At 48.1% G+C, this 12,484-nt stretch overlaps 4 protein-coding genes across 4 annotated transcripts; all 4 read right to left on the bottom strand.

Annotated features, from left to right (window-relative positions):
- Positions 1-335: 335 nt before the first annotated feature.
- Positions 336-3,874, bottom strand: HD556DRAFT_1249700 (P-loop containing nucleoside triphosphate hydrolase protein; the record flags this gene model as incomplete). Its single annotated transcript, XM_041298871.1, has 4 exons — positions 336-1,116; positions 3,078-3,203; positions 3,297-3,693; positions 3,745-3,874. Coding segments are annotated over 4 exons (1,434 nt in total), but the record flags the coding sequence as incomplete, so codon positions are not given.
- Positions 3,875-4,583: 709 nt separating this feature from the next.
- HD556DRAFT_1421814 (uncharacterized protein) lies at positions 4,584-6,222 on the bottom strand. The gene is made up of 2 exons (XM_041304501.1): positions 5,973-6,222; positions 4,584-5,927 (listed from the first exon to the last, which is right to left on the bottom strand). The coding sequence occupies exon 2, from the start codon at positions 5,869-5,871 to the stop codon at positions 4,951-4,953; it is 921 nt and encodes a 306-aa protein (XP_041153036.1). The 5' UTR covers positions 5,872-5,927; positions 5,973-6,222; the 3' UTR covers positions 4,584-4,950.
- Positions 6,223-6,340: 118 nt separating this feature from the next.
- Positions 6,341-10,029, bottom strand: HD556DRAFT_1421809 (P-loop containing nucleoside triphosphate hydrolase protein). Its single transcript, XM_041304500.1, has 13 exons — positions 9,651-10,029; positions 9,343-9,595; positions 9,235-9,287; positions 9,151-9,185; positions 9,063-9,097; positions 8,678-9,009; positions 8,520-8,627; positions 8,396-8,464; positions 8,047-8,344; positions 7,627-7,992; positions 7,383-7,574; positions 6,808-7,327; positions 6,341-6,758 (listed from the first exon to the last, which is right to left on the bottom strand). The coding sequence occupies exons 2-13, from the start codon at positions 9,543-9,545 to the stop codon at positions 6,510-6,512; spliced, it is 2,460 nt and encodes an 819-aa protein (XP_041153035.1). The 5' UTR covers positions 9,546-9,595; positions 9,651-10,029; the 3' UTR covers positions 6,341-6,509.
- On the bottom strand, positions 10,017-11,452 carry HD556DRAFT_1279506 (P-loop containing nucleoside triphosphate hydrolase protein; the record flags this gene model as incomplete). The annotated part of the gene is made up of 2 exons (XM_041299274.1): positions 10,017-10,370; positions 11,018-11,452. 2 exons carry the CDS (start codon positions 11,450-11,452, stop codon positions 10,197-10,199), a joined length of 609 nt encoding a protein of 202 aa, XP_041153034.1. The 3' UTR covers positions 10,017-10,196.
- Between the last annotated feature and the right edge of the window lie 1,032 nt (positions 11,453-12,484).

Genomic DNA, 12,484 nt, shown 5'->3' with positions numbered 1-12,484 from the left:
TGCCATAGCCTGGCCTTCTCTGGGCGCTGGAACGGGCATCAGTGGCTATTCACCGTATTCGCGTATGGCACACTCGGTATGTCTCCAGATATCACTTCATCGCAAGCATACCGCCTAGGGGGCCCCTTCACCAGTTTCCTAGACTTCTCGACACTCAGATATACAGAAGCAGCAATGTTTCTTTAAATTTCATTAATTCAACTGTCTGCCCCAGTGACTGTGCATGTGGTGTTCTTTGTGAGAGCGTTGTACCGGAATACGTAATATCAATCCATATATCAACGACAAAGGGCAAGGGTAAATTGGATGAGCATAAAGTTGTCGAAAGGGTAAAGTCAAGTAGCTTTTGCGTCGTGCTTGATCATATTAGCCAACTGTTTTGCAACTTCTCGAGAAATACCACAACCCTTAGTGAGATGGGGAACAAGATCCTTCCTTCTCACATGTGAACTCCCCTTCAACAACTCCTTCAGTTTACGCGTCAATGACACGAACAGATTATCCCCTCCTGACCATGTTTGCTTCTGCTCGTTTGCAGTAAATTTGTCAATAAGGTCGCGGATCGTGACGCGCGATTCTTCATAAAGGTCTTTGTGTCTGCCATCCAGTCTAACCGCGGTGGTGATGCACGCATGTCCAGCGACCTTTATTTGATACTTGTCGAAGGTGCCCTCGTTTCTCTCCCACCAATCCTCCATCCTATTCTCTCTTTCAAGGTTCGTAACCGCAAGAACAATAGGAATCTTCTTCTCGCAGAGGAATTCGTGAAAGAGCCTGTAATTGCTCTGCAGCGTAGCAGTGACTCTGCCGGCGCGAACGCAGAATAAAAGCAGATCAATGCCACCTTGTTTATCCAATCGTTTGATGAGCTGATAGGCATTCTCTACAAACTCGAGGTACTCCTTGATTCCTAGCTGCGGTGCCTCGAGTCCGATAGTATCATAGACTCTGTAAGGCGTGTCGCCGAAGTCAATGTTATACTCTTGCCAGTGCATTGTACAGCGTTGCATGTCAGGAGATGTACGCGCCACCTTCTTTCCCGCCATGAGGTTTATGAGTGAGCTTTTGCCTGCTCCTGTATCCCCGAAGAGCACGATACTTTGACGCTTGGTCCTCCTAATCAAGTTAAGCAACTATGGTTCGAGGAGCATCTGAAGATTGTGTACCTTGCGACTATTTTTGGAGGGATAGAGTACTCTATAATTTTCAGAGGCGGGTCCTCAGGGCGTAAGAATACCTCGGAAGTCCTGTCATCCAAGTCGACGGTTTCTGAACATTGCAACATACGGCGTTGCATGTCAGGACCTGTAGGCGCTACCTCCTTTCTCGTCATCAGGTTGACAAGTGAGCTTTTACTTGTTCTCGTCTGCCAAAAGAGCGTGACGATTTTGTGGTCATTCCTGGTCAAATTAGACAAATACGGAACAAAGAGCAACTGAAAACTGCACACCTTGCACCCATGTTTCGAGGGATATGGTATCCTCTGATTCTCAGATGCGGATCTTCAAAACGTGAGAGCACCTTGAAAGCCTTGTCATCCAAGTTGACAAATTCTGAACATTGAATACGGCGTCGCATATTAGGTGTGGATGCTGCCGCCTCTCCCGTGTTGAGGTTGATGAGTGACCTGTTTCTTGCTCCCGTCTGCCAAAAGAGCACGACGAGTTCGTGCTTCTTCCTACTGTTCAAATTAGACAAACTGTAGTACGAAAATTATCTGAAGATTCCGCACCTTGCATCTATTTCGGGAGGGACAAGGTACTCTATGATGGCTGAACGCAGGTGCTCGAGTCGAGCAATTTCGACAGAAGTCTCGTCACCCAATTCGACGGCCTCGATGCACTGCAGCAGATGGCGTCGCATGTCGGGAGCTGGGCGCGCTACCTTCTCTTTCGCCAAAATGTTGACGAGTGAGCTTTTGTTTGCTCCAGTCTGCCAAAAGAGCACCATAATCGTATGTTTGTTCCTACTTATAAAATCAGACAGCTGCGGTACGAAGGGCACCTGAAGACTACACACCTTGCATACATATTAGGAGGGATGAACGCTGTGACTTCCATATGCAAGTCTTTGCGTCGAGGAAAGAACAGGATACTTGGAATCTGGTTCCTACCAATCAAATTGGAATGTGGTACGAGGAGAATCTGAAGACTGCGCACCTTGTACCCGTTTTGGGAGCGATAGAGGTATATCCTCTGACTCGAAGAGGCAGGTTCACAAGGCGTAAGAATACCTTGAAAGTCCTGTCATCCAAGTAGACGGTCCTTGACCATTGCAGTAAATGGCGTCGCACGTCAGGAGCTGTGCGTACTACCACATCTCCCACCATGAGGTTGATGAGAGAACCATTGCTTGCTGTTGTCTTCCTAGCAACTATAACATCATTCTTCCTACTCATTAATGTCGGTTGTCTGAGTCCCAGATGTGGATCCTCAAGTCGAATAGTTCCGGACGCCTCGGAAGTCTCGTCATCCGAGTCGACAATGTTTGAACATTGCAGCATACGGCATTCTATGTTAGGAGCTGTGGGAGTTACCCCACCTTCCACTACGAGGTTGGCGCGTGAACTATTGCTTTCCGCTATCTCCCTCGGGAGTACGACATCATTGTTCCTACTCGTCAAAGTTAGCAAAACATGACACAAGGAAGATATGAAGAATACGCACTCATCATCGATGTCGGAAGTGATGGGGTACTCCTTGATTCCAATATGTGGGTCCTCGAGTCGAATGGTTTCGATCGCCTCGAAGGTCTTGTCGTCTGGGTCGACAGTCTCTGAACATTGCAGCATACGGCGCTGCATGTCAGGAGCTGTGGGCGCTTCCTCATCTCCCACCATGACGTTGACGTGCGAACCAACGCTTGCGTCCGTCTCCTCAGCAAGTATGATATTTTTATCATCGTCACTGTTCATGAGTGTTGGAGAGATATGGCGCAAGAAGTATCTCATGACTACACACCTTGTACCCATTTCGGGGGGGATAGAATACTCTTTGATTTCCAGATGCGGGTCCTTGAGCCGAATGGTTTCGAATGCCTTGAAAATCTCGTCATGCAGGTCAACAGTTGTTGTATACTGTAATGTACAGAGTCGTAAGTCAGGAGCTGTCGACGCTATCTCCTCTGCCACGGCGTGGTGAACGGGTGAACCAGCGCTTGCCGCCGTCTCCCCAGCGAGTACGATATCTTTATGCTTTTTCCTGCTTATCGACATTGGTAAAATATGGGCACGAGGGGTTTTCCCATTTCGGCCGACATCAGACAGTGGTGTTTGAACCCTTTGCGACAGGCGACACTGTTCGATAAGTTGACAGACGGCGTGGTATGATTGTGTTCGGCGCCGCTTGAGCTCATCCCCAGCATATCTGTCAATAGTCGCTGTGGTGACACATGCGTGACCAGCAAAGGTCATCCCGAAGTCTGAGATGGATCGCTCGTTATCCCTCCACCATTCTTCCATTTCTGGTCTTTTGTCTTCTAAACTTGTGGCGACAAGAACGATTGGAACTCTCTCCTTCACTTCGGAGTGGATTAAATTGTAGTTGCGGCAGAGCGCCTTCGTCACTCTCACACCCCGCACACAGTACATGAGGAGATGGATGTCGGTTTGCTTCATAAGATCTCGAAGGAGCTTCTTCAGAATCCGCCGAGCATCCTTGTCGGGGACTGTTCCTTCAGGGCCCTCACCGAGACCTGGAATCCGATTCAGCAACAAACAGCAAAGAAAGGCGAAACTGCACTGACCCACTGTATCGAAAAGTTTTACTTTTAACTTGAAGGTCTCGTTCTGGATTAAGACATTGTACGCATTGGATTCAGTTGTACATCCCGTAGCGTCGCAGGATGTCACCGCCGTTTGCGTCCCAGCGACCAAATTGACCAAGGAGCTTTTACCAGCGCCCGTCTCTCCAAAAATGACAACGTTGCATGTTTCTGTATGATGCGAAGCTACGCTCTGACTTGGAGTGTGTAACTGACTTCGGGTTAACTTTTTTTTTGTTGAGGAAGGGCAAAACACCACTCACAATGCTAGGTAGTTCTCTGCCGGGAAACAACGACATCGCAAAGATGATTCGACTGCGGACGAAATTCAGCGGCGCAAGGAGGATCTTGACTTGCAGCGTGTTCGGCGTTTTTCATGTACCAGTAATATCATTCCCCGGTTTGTTAGAACAGACGTTGATGCGGTCCAGGCGCCAGATATGAAAGTCCCTACAATGCATGGATGCAACGTGTCTTGTCTCAGTGTGGCGTAACACAGTACTGGCTGTAGGGAGTACTCATGATCAGCAACGCATTGGGGGATTATGGAGGCAGTTCATTTAGTAGATGATACGAGCGCCGCAACTTGACTTGAAGGCGATGCTGGGCACTACTTCAAGTCTGATTAGACTGACCTATATGATAAGTGGTAGCACAGGGCCTTTGCGATCGCCGCTCTTCATTGCACTGATAGTACGTTGTTCTACATTTGTTGTGGGGTCGGTTCCCAGAACCGAATAATGGAACTCGTCATTCTCGAGCTCCGAGATCGGAAACTCGTGCATTTTACACACGCGGTATCCGTTCCCCCGTCTAACCCAGAAGAAACATTTATAAAATTAAAGGTTACATCCACCCCATGTGGAAGCTCCGAGTTCCCTGGACCATTAATATTACTGGAACATGTAAATATTTATGAATGCCATCCGTTAATTTATTCCAGGTCAATCACCTCGTCGATCGAGACAGTATAGATACTTCATAAAAATTTATCCTGTTCGTAAGCAAACCATACTACATAAGTCAACGAGATAATATGAGGGAGTAAATAGATCGAACAGGTAAATATTAACGATGAGAGAAAAGGTGGTCAGGAACAAATAGCAATAGACAAGGAATGCATATCGTTAAATAAACCAAAATGTCTCATATACATACATATACAGGAGACACAAAGGAAGTGCCACGCTACCCTGGAACGTTATTTGCGGCTTTATCACCTCCATCTGAACTCGCGTCTTTGCTGCTGAGGTCTCCACTGCGGGTGGTACGCTCAGTGTCCCTGGGCCCACTGGGTGGCGAAGTGTCAATGTCCAGGGCATCTTCACCGGTGTCTTTGAGAAGTGCAACGCTGCCCGCGACAATCGAGGCCGATACTGAAGTAACAGTTGCCTCGCTTCCACTAGAATCCCTACGAGGAGGGAGACCACGTGACTTAGCGGTCCGGCGTTCGGGCCGTCTTTCTTCCGGAGGGTCATCAGGTGCAGGGGAAAGAGCAGAATTATCAACAGAGTAGGGAGGAGAAGGCTCTCCGGCAGTAGGAGTGCGCGCAGTGGTATTGGCAGCGGAGCTCCTTGGGTTGCGGGAGCGCTTGGCAGGATAGGTCGCATCACCGTCATCAACTTCTCTGCGCTTTCTTTTGTTCCCGCCCCCAGCAGGGCGCCTCCTGCGGGAACTAGGTTTTTCCTTGAGTTCTGGCTCGGGGACAGGGATTAAATCGATAGAGGGGACGGGGGAGGAAGCTGGCTCATTTGCGTCGCGTACTTTGGGCGCGGGGCGACGTGCGCGATTTGAAGATCGACGCGTGGGATCATCCATTATTACTGCCGGCGCGGGGAGCCCGAACGCAGTTGGATCCAAATCGGGGAGAGATAGGGCGAGACGACCAAGAGGATGATAAAGTGGCAGTGAAGGGCCCATCGTCCATCTCTTATGTCTCTTAGAATGGCTGGGTTGGTGGACTGTCCAATGCTGAAGCGATTGAGGGGAAGGAGAATGGCTCGACGAAGATGCATGAGAGCCAACTGGTGGCACTTCTAGATGGAGAGCGGTTGTCCCTGCGGTGGGGGAACGATACGTGATTTGTGGCTTCCAACGGATCGAAGTCATGGATGGTATCAATTGGTGACGGGATGGTTTGCGAAAGCTAGTAGCTGGCGAATAGTCTGAATCCTCAAAATCTGCAGAAAACGATAAAAGAGAAGGCTCACGAAGTAAAACACTGTTATGGTCGCATGCCACGACGAGCGTGTGTTGAGTGTTCTGATGATGTGCGTGAGCGCCAAATTGCACAATGATCCGGGAGGTATAAGTAGTAGATATCGTTAGCTGGTGAGCTGTCTGATAACGGAGACGACTGAATTGTCGCGCGGAAATAAGTCACAGCTGGAAGCTGGACAATGCGTTACTCTGAGTTACGCGGAGAGTTTATCAAAACTAGTAGTGAGTACGAGCAACGTCCGGAAATCGATGCTGTCACAGTAAAGCTGACCGGCATTGTTTATTTGCCGGGTTATGTAATGATGACCGGTCTTTAGCCAACTCCTCGCAGCTTCACAAATCTGGTCGACGCGCACACCTCAAAGCCTCTTCCTTTTATCACAAGAAATGGAAATGCACCGATACGAGTAGAGAATCAGACTACTTTGTTCGCAAGTATGAAATGTAACAGTACAATACAGCAACACCAATTGCCGACAGGAGGTAAAGAATATCATGAAAGTATACGTCGTGACGCCTCGCAATGATCAAGCACTATTACTGAAGGTCATGAGTCTCCGGCGAATGTTCAATAGGCGCTCTTTTCTTGTCGAGAGCATCAGGCGTCTCTGAGCAATGGAAGCATCTTCGCTGACCAACTCCTTCATACGCTCAGAGAAGTTGGGTCCAGATGCGGCATCAGTCAGTAAGCTCGTGAGAAGGCTCTGCGAAAGTTGTTTTGCTAGGGCATGATGAAGAGCATGCTCGATCGTGAAAGGAATATGGTCGATGATACGCTGCTCGAGGTGATAAGCGCGTTGAAACGGAGATGATAGCGAGATTCACCTTATAAGCAACGTGAAAGTAAGCTCGAACGTCAGCCATCACAACCAACTCTTCCTCGAATGAGTCGGGAGGTAATAACCGTGCGAGATCCGAAACCTGAAGACCCGCATATCCCGCTTCCGCAAGAGCCCTCAAAGCTTTGGCCTTGGGCGTCTCGGGCATTTCTTTGGGCTTAGGCACCTCGAACGTCTCATAGTACTTGCCATTATTGATAGACTTTTTCTTGCCAGGACTAGCCAATGAGACCGGATTAGGGCAAGTCGAACTGTCAAATTCCTTGAAGGGAGGAGGGATATTGTCACATTCGCCCTCAGAAGCTAGCCATGATGGAGCTTCGGGTGCCCTGTACAGAACAGGTCTACTCCGAACTGTCTTATAATGAGCCAGCCATTTTTCGCGGAGTGTCTGAAGATAGTGCGTGTTCTGAGTATAGTGTGGAATGGTTTCCAGATCCAACGCTGTTTTGACGGCGTCTTTGGCACGCGCCTTGCAGAGGTCAACCTGAATTCGAATCAAATTGCTGATTTCAAAGATAACTTGAGCCCAGACGATGGTCATAAACAGTCAACGCTTACCCAAAATATTCCTCGAGAACCTTGAAGCGTCCAAAATGGGTGCTTATGAGCGTGTCGACGACTTGGTCAAGCACATTATTGACACCAGCAAGACAGCGCTCAGAAGGAACAACCCAAAGTTTGGTGAATTGAGTAATGAGGTTTGCCTTTGCCTGATATGGCACGTTGTTCGGAAGCTCCCATCCAATTGCCCTTGATGAATGATTGAGCTGCCGTCCAACTACAACAAAATACGAAAACAAACTCTTGGATGACCCTGCTGATGTCATATATGCCCATCGCTTTCACGCCTGGGTCTCGCTCAGTAAGAGTCATGTTCCCTTCAGTATCATCCAGTGGAACATAGTCTTCCGGGTCATTGAAAGGCCTAAAGTCAGGGGCAGTGCCGCGTATATTCCTTTTGAAAATAGCATAGAGAGCACGATTCCGCTGTGCAAGACTTTTGTCTTCGTGACTGCCATTCACAAAGCTCTTGAAGTCATCGCAGAACGTATTAACTCGTCCTAAAACTTCGATTTGTGGGTCGTTTTCAAGTGGTGGGGGCAGTTCATCGAAGTCCTTGATACATTTCGCGAGGAGCGTGTCGACATCTTCTCTGAGACACGGTAAACTATAAACAATGTAAGCGACTTATAACGAGTCAGCTAGAAGAAGGTCCACGCACGTTTCCTCGATCAATTGAATGAGCAGTCGGCTTATGTCGGAGACAAAGCCTGGAATGCCGAACCTATGACGCTCGGTTACGTCCTTCCATGGCGACGTCGTGTCAAAATATTCAGCAGCACGCCTTTGCGATTCAGCACGAGACAGGCGCTGTGCACGTTCGGAATCATCAGGAAGACGCACACAGTAAAAACCGTGCTTCAGTGTGTGCTCCTCCGAACGACCTTCGATGATTTCTACCCATTTGCGGCGCTGGTTGATAGCTCCAGTACCAAGCGTATCAGGCTTCGTAAGTACGCCTGAAGAACTTTAGGTCATTTAATCACTGTCCTGCAGTATGGGTGGCTCACCGATTGTTCGCTTTCCATTGGGGTCAGCGGCCCTGGCGAGACTCATAGATTGTTGATTTTCCATGTCATCTGGTACCACGCCCATCAATTCAGTAGAAAATAATTTTGCAGTTCAAACACGTACCGCTCATGGGAATTGTGGTCAATATGATAGTATTTTTTTTCTCGATGTAATGTTCTGCCAAATTTTTCACCAACGCGACAGCTTCAGGTTCTTCGTTTTGTATTAGGCCTTCGCTGCTCATCAGATATGTCGTCTCAATCCAGATAAGCATAATTTACCAGGTAGATCATAGAATGACAGGTCAGTTGCGTCGGGATCTTCAATCGAGACGCATACTACGTTGCGGGAAAACTTCAATGTGTTTTTTATGTTCTTGAGTTCCTCGACGGTCTTTGCGTGGAAAGTCGAAGAAGCAACATTCGGGTTCAAAATGGCTGCCTGAGCACGACGCAGCCAAACTTCGAATTCACTTCTGTCAGTGATCGTTGGGCCAAATCGCACATTAGTAGGCTTTTGAAGGTCTAGGCCGTTACTATCGAAACCGATACGTAGGGTGATGGTGCAGGACCACGATTTGGCATGACTAGACATGTTGCATTCCATAGGGCATCTGCACATAGTAGTATGAGCATAACCGCGATAGCTAGTAGTTATTAGAATCACCTTGTACACGTTCCGCTATCTCTTGGGACGTTGATCTTTAAAAATGATAATGAATAAAGGAACAAAAACAAACGATCTGCCTACGTACCCCACTGACGGCTTCGACGAGTGAGCTTTTGCCCGCTGAAATTCGTGTTGAGTATAGCTGTGGGTGAGGGAGGGGACCACAAACCGGATTGGCCACCAATTACGACTACAGATGGTAAGGCAATCAACGCGTCGGCACTGTGGAAGGTAGCGTGAGCAATTTGAGGTTATGATCAAAACCATAATCACCCACCCCATGGATCGGAGGTCAGCCATCATTTCCATAAGTTCCCTGCGCCTGCGGGCATAGTCGGTGGATGATATGTCTACTTCCTCCCATGGCTCTGGAGGGCTCATGGAACCAGAGATGGAAGGGAGAGACGTAACATCAAGAGAGGGCTCGATTGAGGGTTCCGTCGAGGCTGCTTGTTTGCGTCTATTGCGAAGTAAATCCATGGTAGATTGAATGATAGAGGCGTATTGAACACAACACTAGATGGCCTCTGCTTTTATGCACCGTATTTCGATTCAGAGGCTTCTTGAACACGTGTGTCGACGTACAATGCACCGTGACCGCAGCTTAAAGTCCAACCGAGTCGTAATCCACGGCATAATGCAAAAAGAAAGCGCCTTTAGATGCCCGCATACATGGCTGTTGGCGACATGTTATCGTGCATCGAGGGCGATTCCTACGTGAAGTAATATGTCACGACCAATCATAGAAGATCTGCGATGACCTTTTAGGCAAATCATGTTGTTCTGGCACTATCAGTTTTCATATCAGAGCCCATTCACACACGCAAGTACGTGTACAGGATCATCGGAAGACGGACACGTGCAGCAGATAAGGCTGTTATCACATACATGAGTCTTGTATGACTCAAGAATGAATCAATGGTGATGGGCTCAAGGTTTTTGGTATCGCAGTTAGAGTTAGATCCATGAGTCATAGAGTCAGAGACTAAACGTCACAGGTCACAGTTTGTCACACCCAGATCACGTGGTATCTTTCTACGTATGTACCAGTCCATCATATGTACGAGCTCCTGATCTAAAACAAGCCAATTCACGATAGATCGTCGTTTCGTCGATAGCTACAGTGCACAGCTATGTTTTTCGAGGGGCCTGCGAACAATGGTCCAGAATAAGTTTGCAAACGGCTTCGTAGGACTGTGCACGACGTTGTCGTAAATCCTGGGATTCAGCACGTCCACCGGGCAGAGTTGTAACACAAGCATATCCAGGGAAGTGCATCCCATATTTCGCAAGTTGGTCCTTGTTCTGATTCCACCACTCTGTCATCACTGGTTGCCAGTCTTCCAGGCACGTCGCCACAATAACAATGGGCGCTTTGCTGTCACCAATGGCTGATGAAAATGTTTGGTAATTGGTTCGCAAAGCCTTTGTGGCTCGTGTTCCGCGCACACAATACATAAGGAGATGTACACCGTCTCCCTTGTTCAAGCTGCCGAGGAATAGAGCCAACCTCCTTGCAGCTACTGCCGCAGGAACTTTGCCTTCGGAGCCCTCATCTAACCCTAACGATATGGTTATCAATCTGCACTATCCCAAAATTTCGGAGTTAATGAATGCCCACCTGCCGTATCCCACAGCCTGAAGTATTTCCCGCTGATCGTCACATCCTATGCAGCATGTGTAATAGTACATGACAGGGCGTTAGAAGATGTTTCCGCTACGTCGCGACCTATGATGAGGTTTATGAGTGAAATTTTACCCACTCCACTCTCCCCCCAGAGCACCATATTACGCGGTCGACCTTCATATCCCTATGAAAGCATCAACCATTCGTTAAGCGATTTCACGGTGCACGAACCTGTTGTGGACCTATATTCCTTACGTCTAAAGGGACTGGCGGGTCACCATAATTCTCAATCATCGTTTGCGGTGTACTTCTCCAAGTGGCCCACATTCTGTGTGTACCAGTCTTCCATGTTTACCTCTCTTTCGAGGTTTGTGAGGACCAGTACAAGCGGGACCCTTTCCTCGCAAAGAAACTCGAAGAACAACCTGTAGTTGCTCTGCATGGTCGCCGTTACTCTACCTCCGCGGACGCAGAAGAGCAAGAGGTTAACACCTCCTCGCTCTTTCAGGGTGGTGATGAGGCTATATACATTTGAAATTGCGGAAAGGTACTCTCCGGTGTGTAGGCAGGGCTCCTGGAGGCCTGCCGTGTCAAACACCTGATATCGGGTCCCATTTTCGAATGTTACTTGGAGCTCCGTCCAATGTAGAGTACAGCGGTGAGCGTCAGGTGATATGTGCGCTATTTGTCGGCCGGCTAAGAGGTTTATGACGGAGCTTTTGCCCGCTCCTATCTCTCCAAAAATGACGATATTCACCATATTATATTAGACTATGGGAACATTTCTGTGGTCAGTGATATTTGACCATTAGATATAGCGCTGTCCACACCTGTGTACTGTGTCGGTCCACGCTGCGCAATGGGCGAGCTATTTTACAAACACCCCATAATGATACTATTTGTGACTGATATATATATGCGAAACATAGTAGGATCGATTATGATCCATCTTTGCACCACGTTTGAGATCTAGATTGCGGCGAACTGCGAGGTCTAGACGGATATGTACGAGTGTCAATGCTCACCACGTTTTGATATCGAAAGTTCAGGTGTTTGCTAGATCTTGCTATCTAATGTCCTGGCCCTGGTCGTGACAGAGGGTTGCGGCACCTTGATCCCAACTGAAAGTGCGAGCTAATTATTTAAACATCCGGCGGCCGTATCCACCGATTCAACAGTCCATCTAGTTCATAGCTAGCTCGGTTCGCACCGCGTGCGTTACGTGACTCACGACCACCTGAGTTGACGAAGCCAGTACACCATGAACTTGGTGAGGAGATTACGCGAAGTCAGCAAAGAGAAGATAATTTAAGCAGATTCTTACTTACCTCAATCCAATACATCTGATAGCTCCTCTTAAACCCTTTCAACGTCAATATTATGCTGGCTTTGTGCATTGCAATCTCAGCGCCAGATGTACTTTTCTGATGAGGGTGGAGGGCATTATCGTTTGCATGAAGGAATTATATGCATACTAAATAATATCCCACAAGGCTGTGAGGATAAAACCCGCATTTCAATCTTGCCTCGGACGAATCGCTGTCCAAATACAGGACAGCGGAGTTAGACCGCGGACCACAAGCATCTGCGTTGATTCTGCGAGTGGAGTGACTCGTAAATGGGGTTTCCGTCATCGTGAAATTTCCCGCTGCGCGCACGAAGAATAGCTTCGAATGCCAGGCAGAGCGTGAAAAATGATGAGCCTAAGAATGTAGTCTCCTGTATTTATGTATACTGTGACCTGAATAGTCAATCCGCTCATGAAGTATGTGAACTTTGAAATTTGAGCGCG

This window comes from Suillus plorans (genome assembly GCF_016647745.1).
Source record: "Suillus plorans strain S12 chromosome Unknown HD556scaffold_108, whole genome shotgun sequence".
Taxonomy (NCBI): domain Eukaryota; kingdom Fungi; phylum Basidiomycota; class Agaricomycetes; order Boletales; family Suillaceae; genus Suillus; species Suillus plorans.
This window is presented reverse-complemented; position numbering and strand designations above follow the sequence as displayed.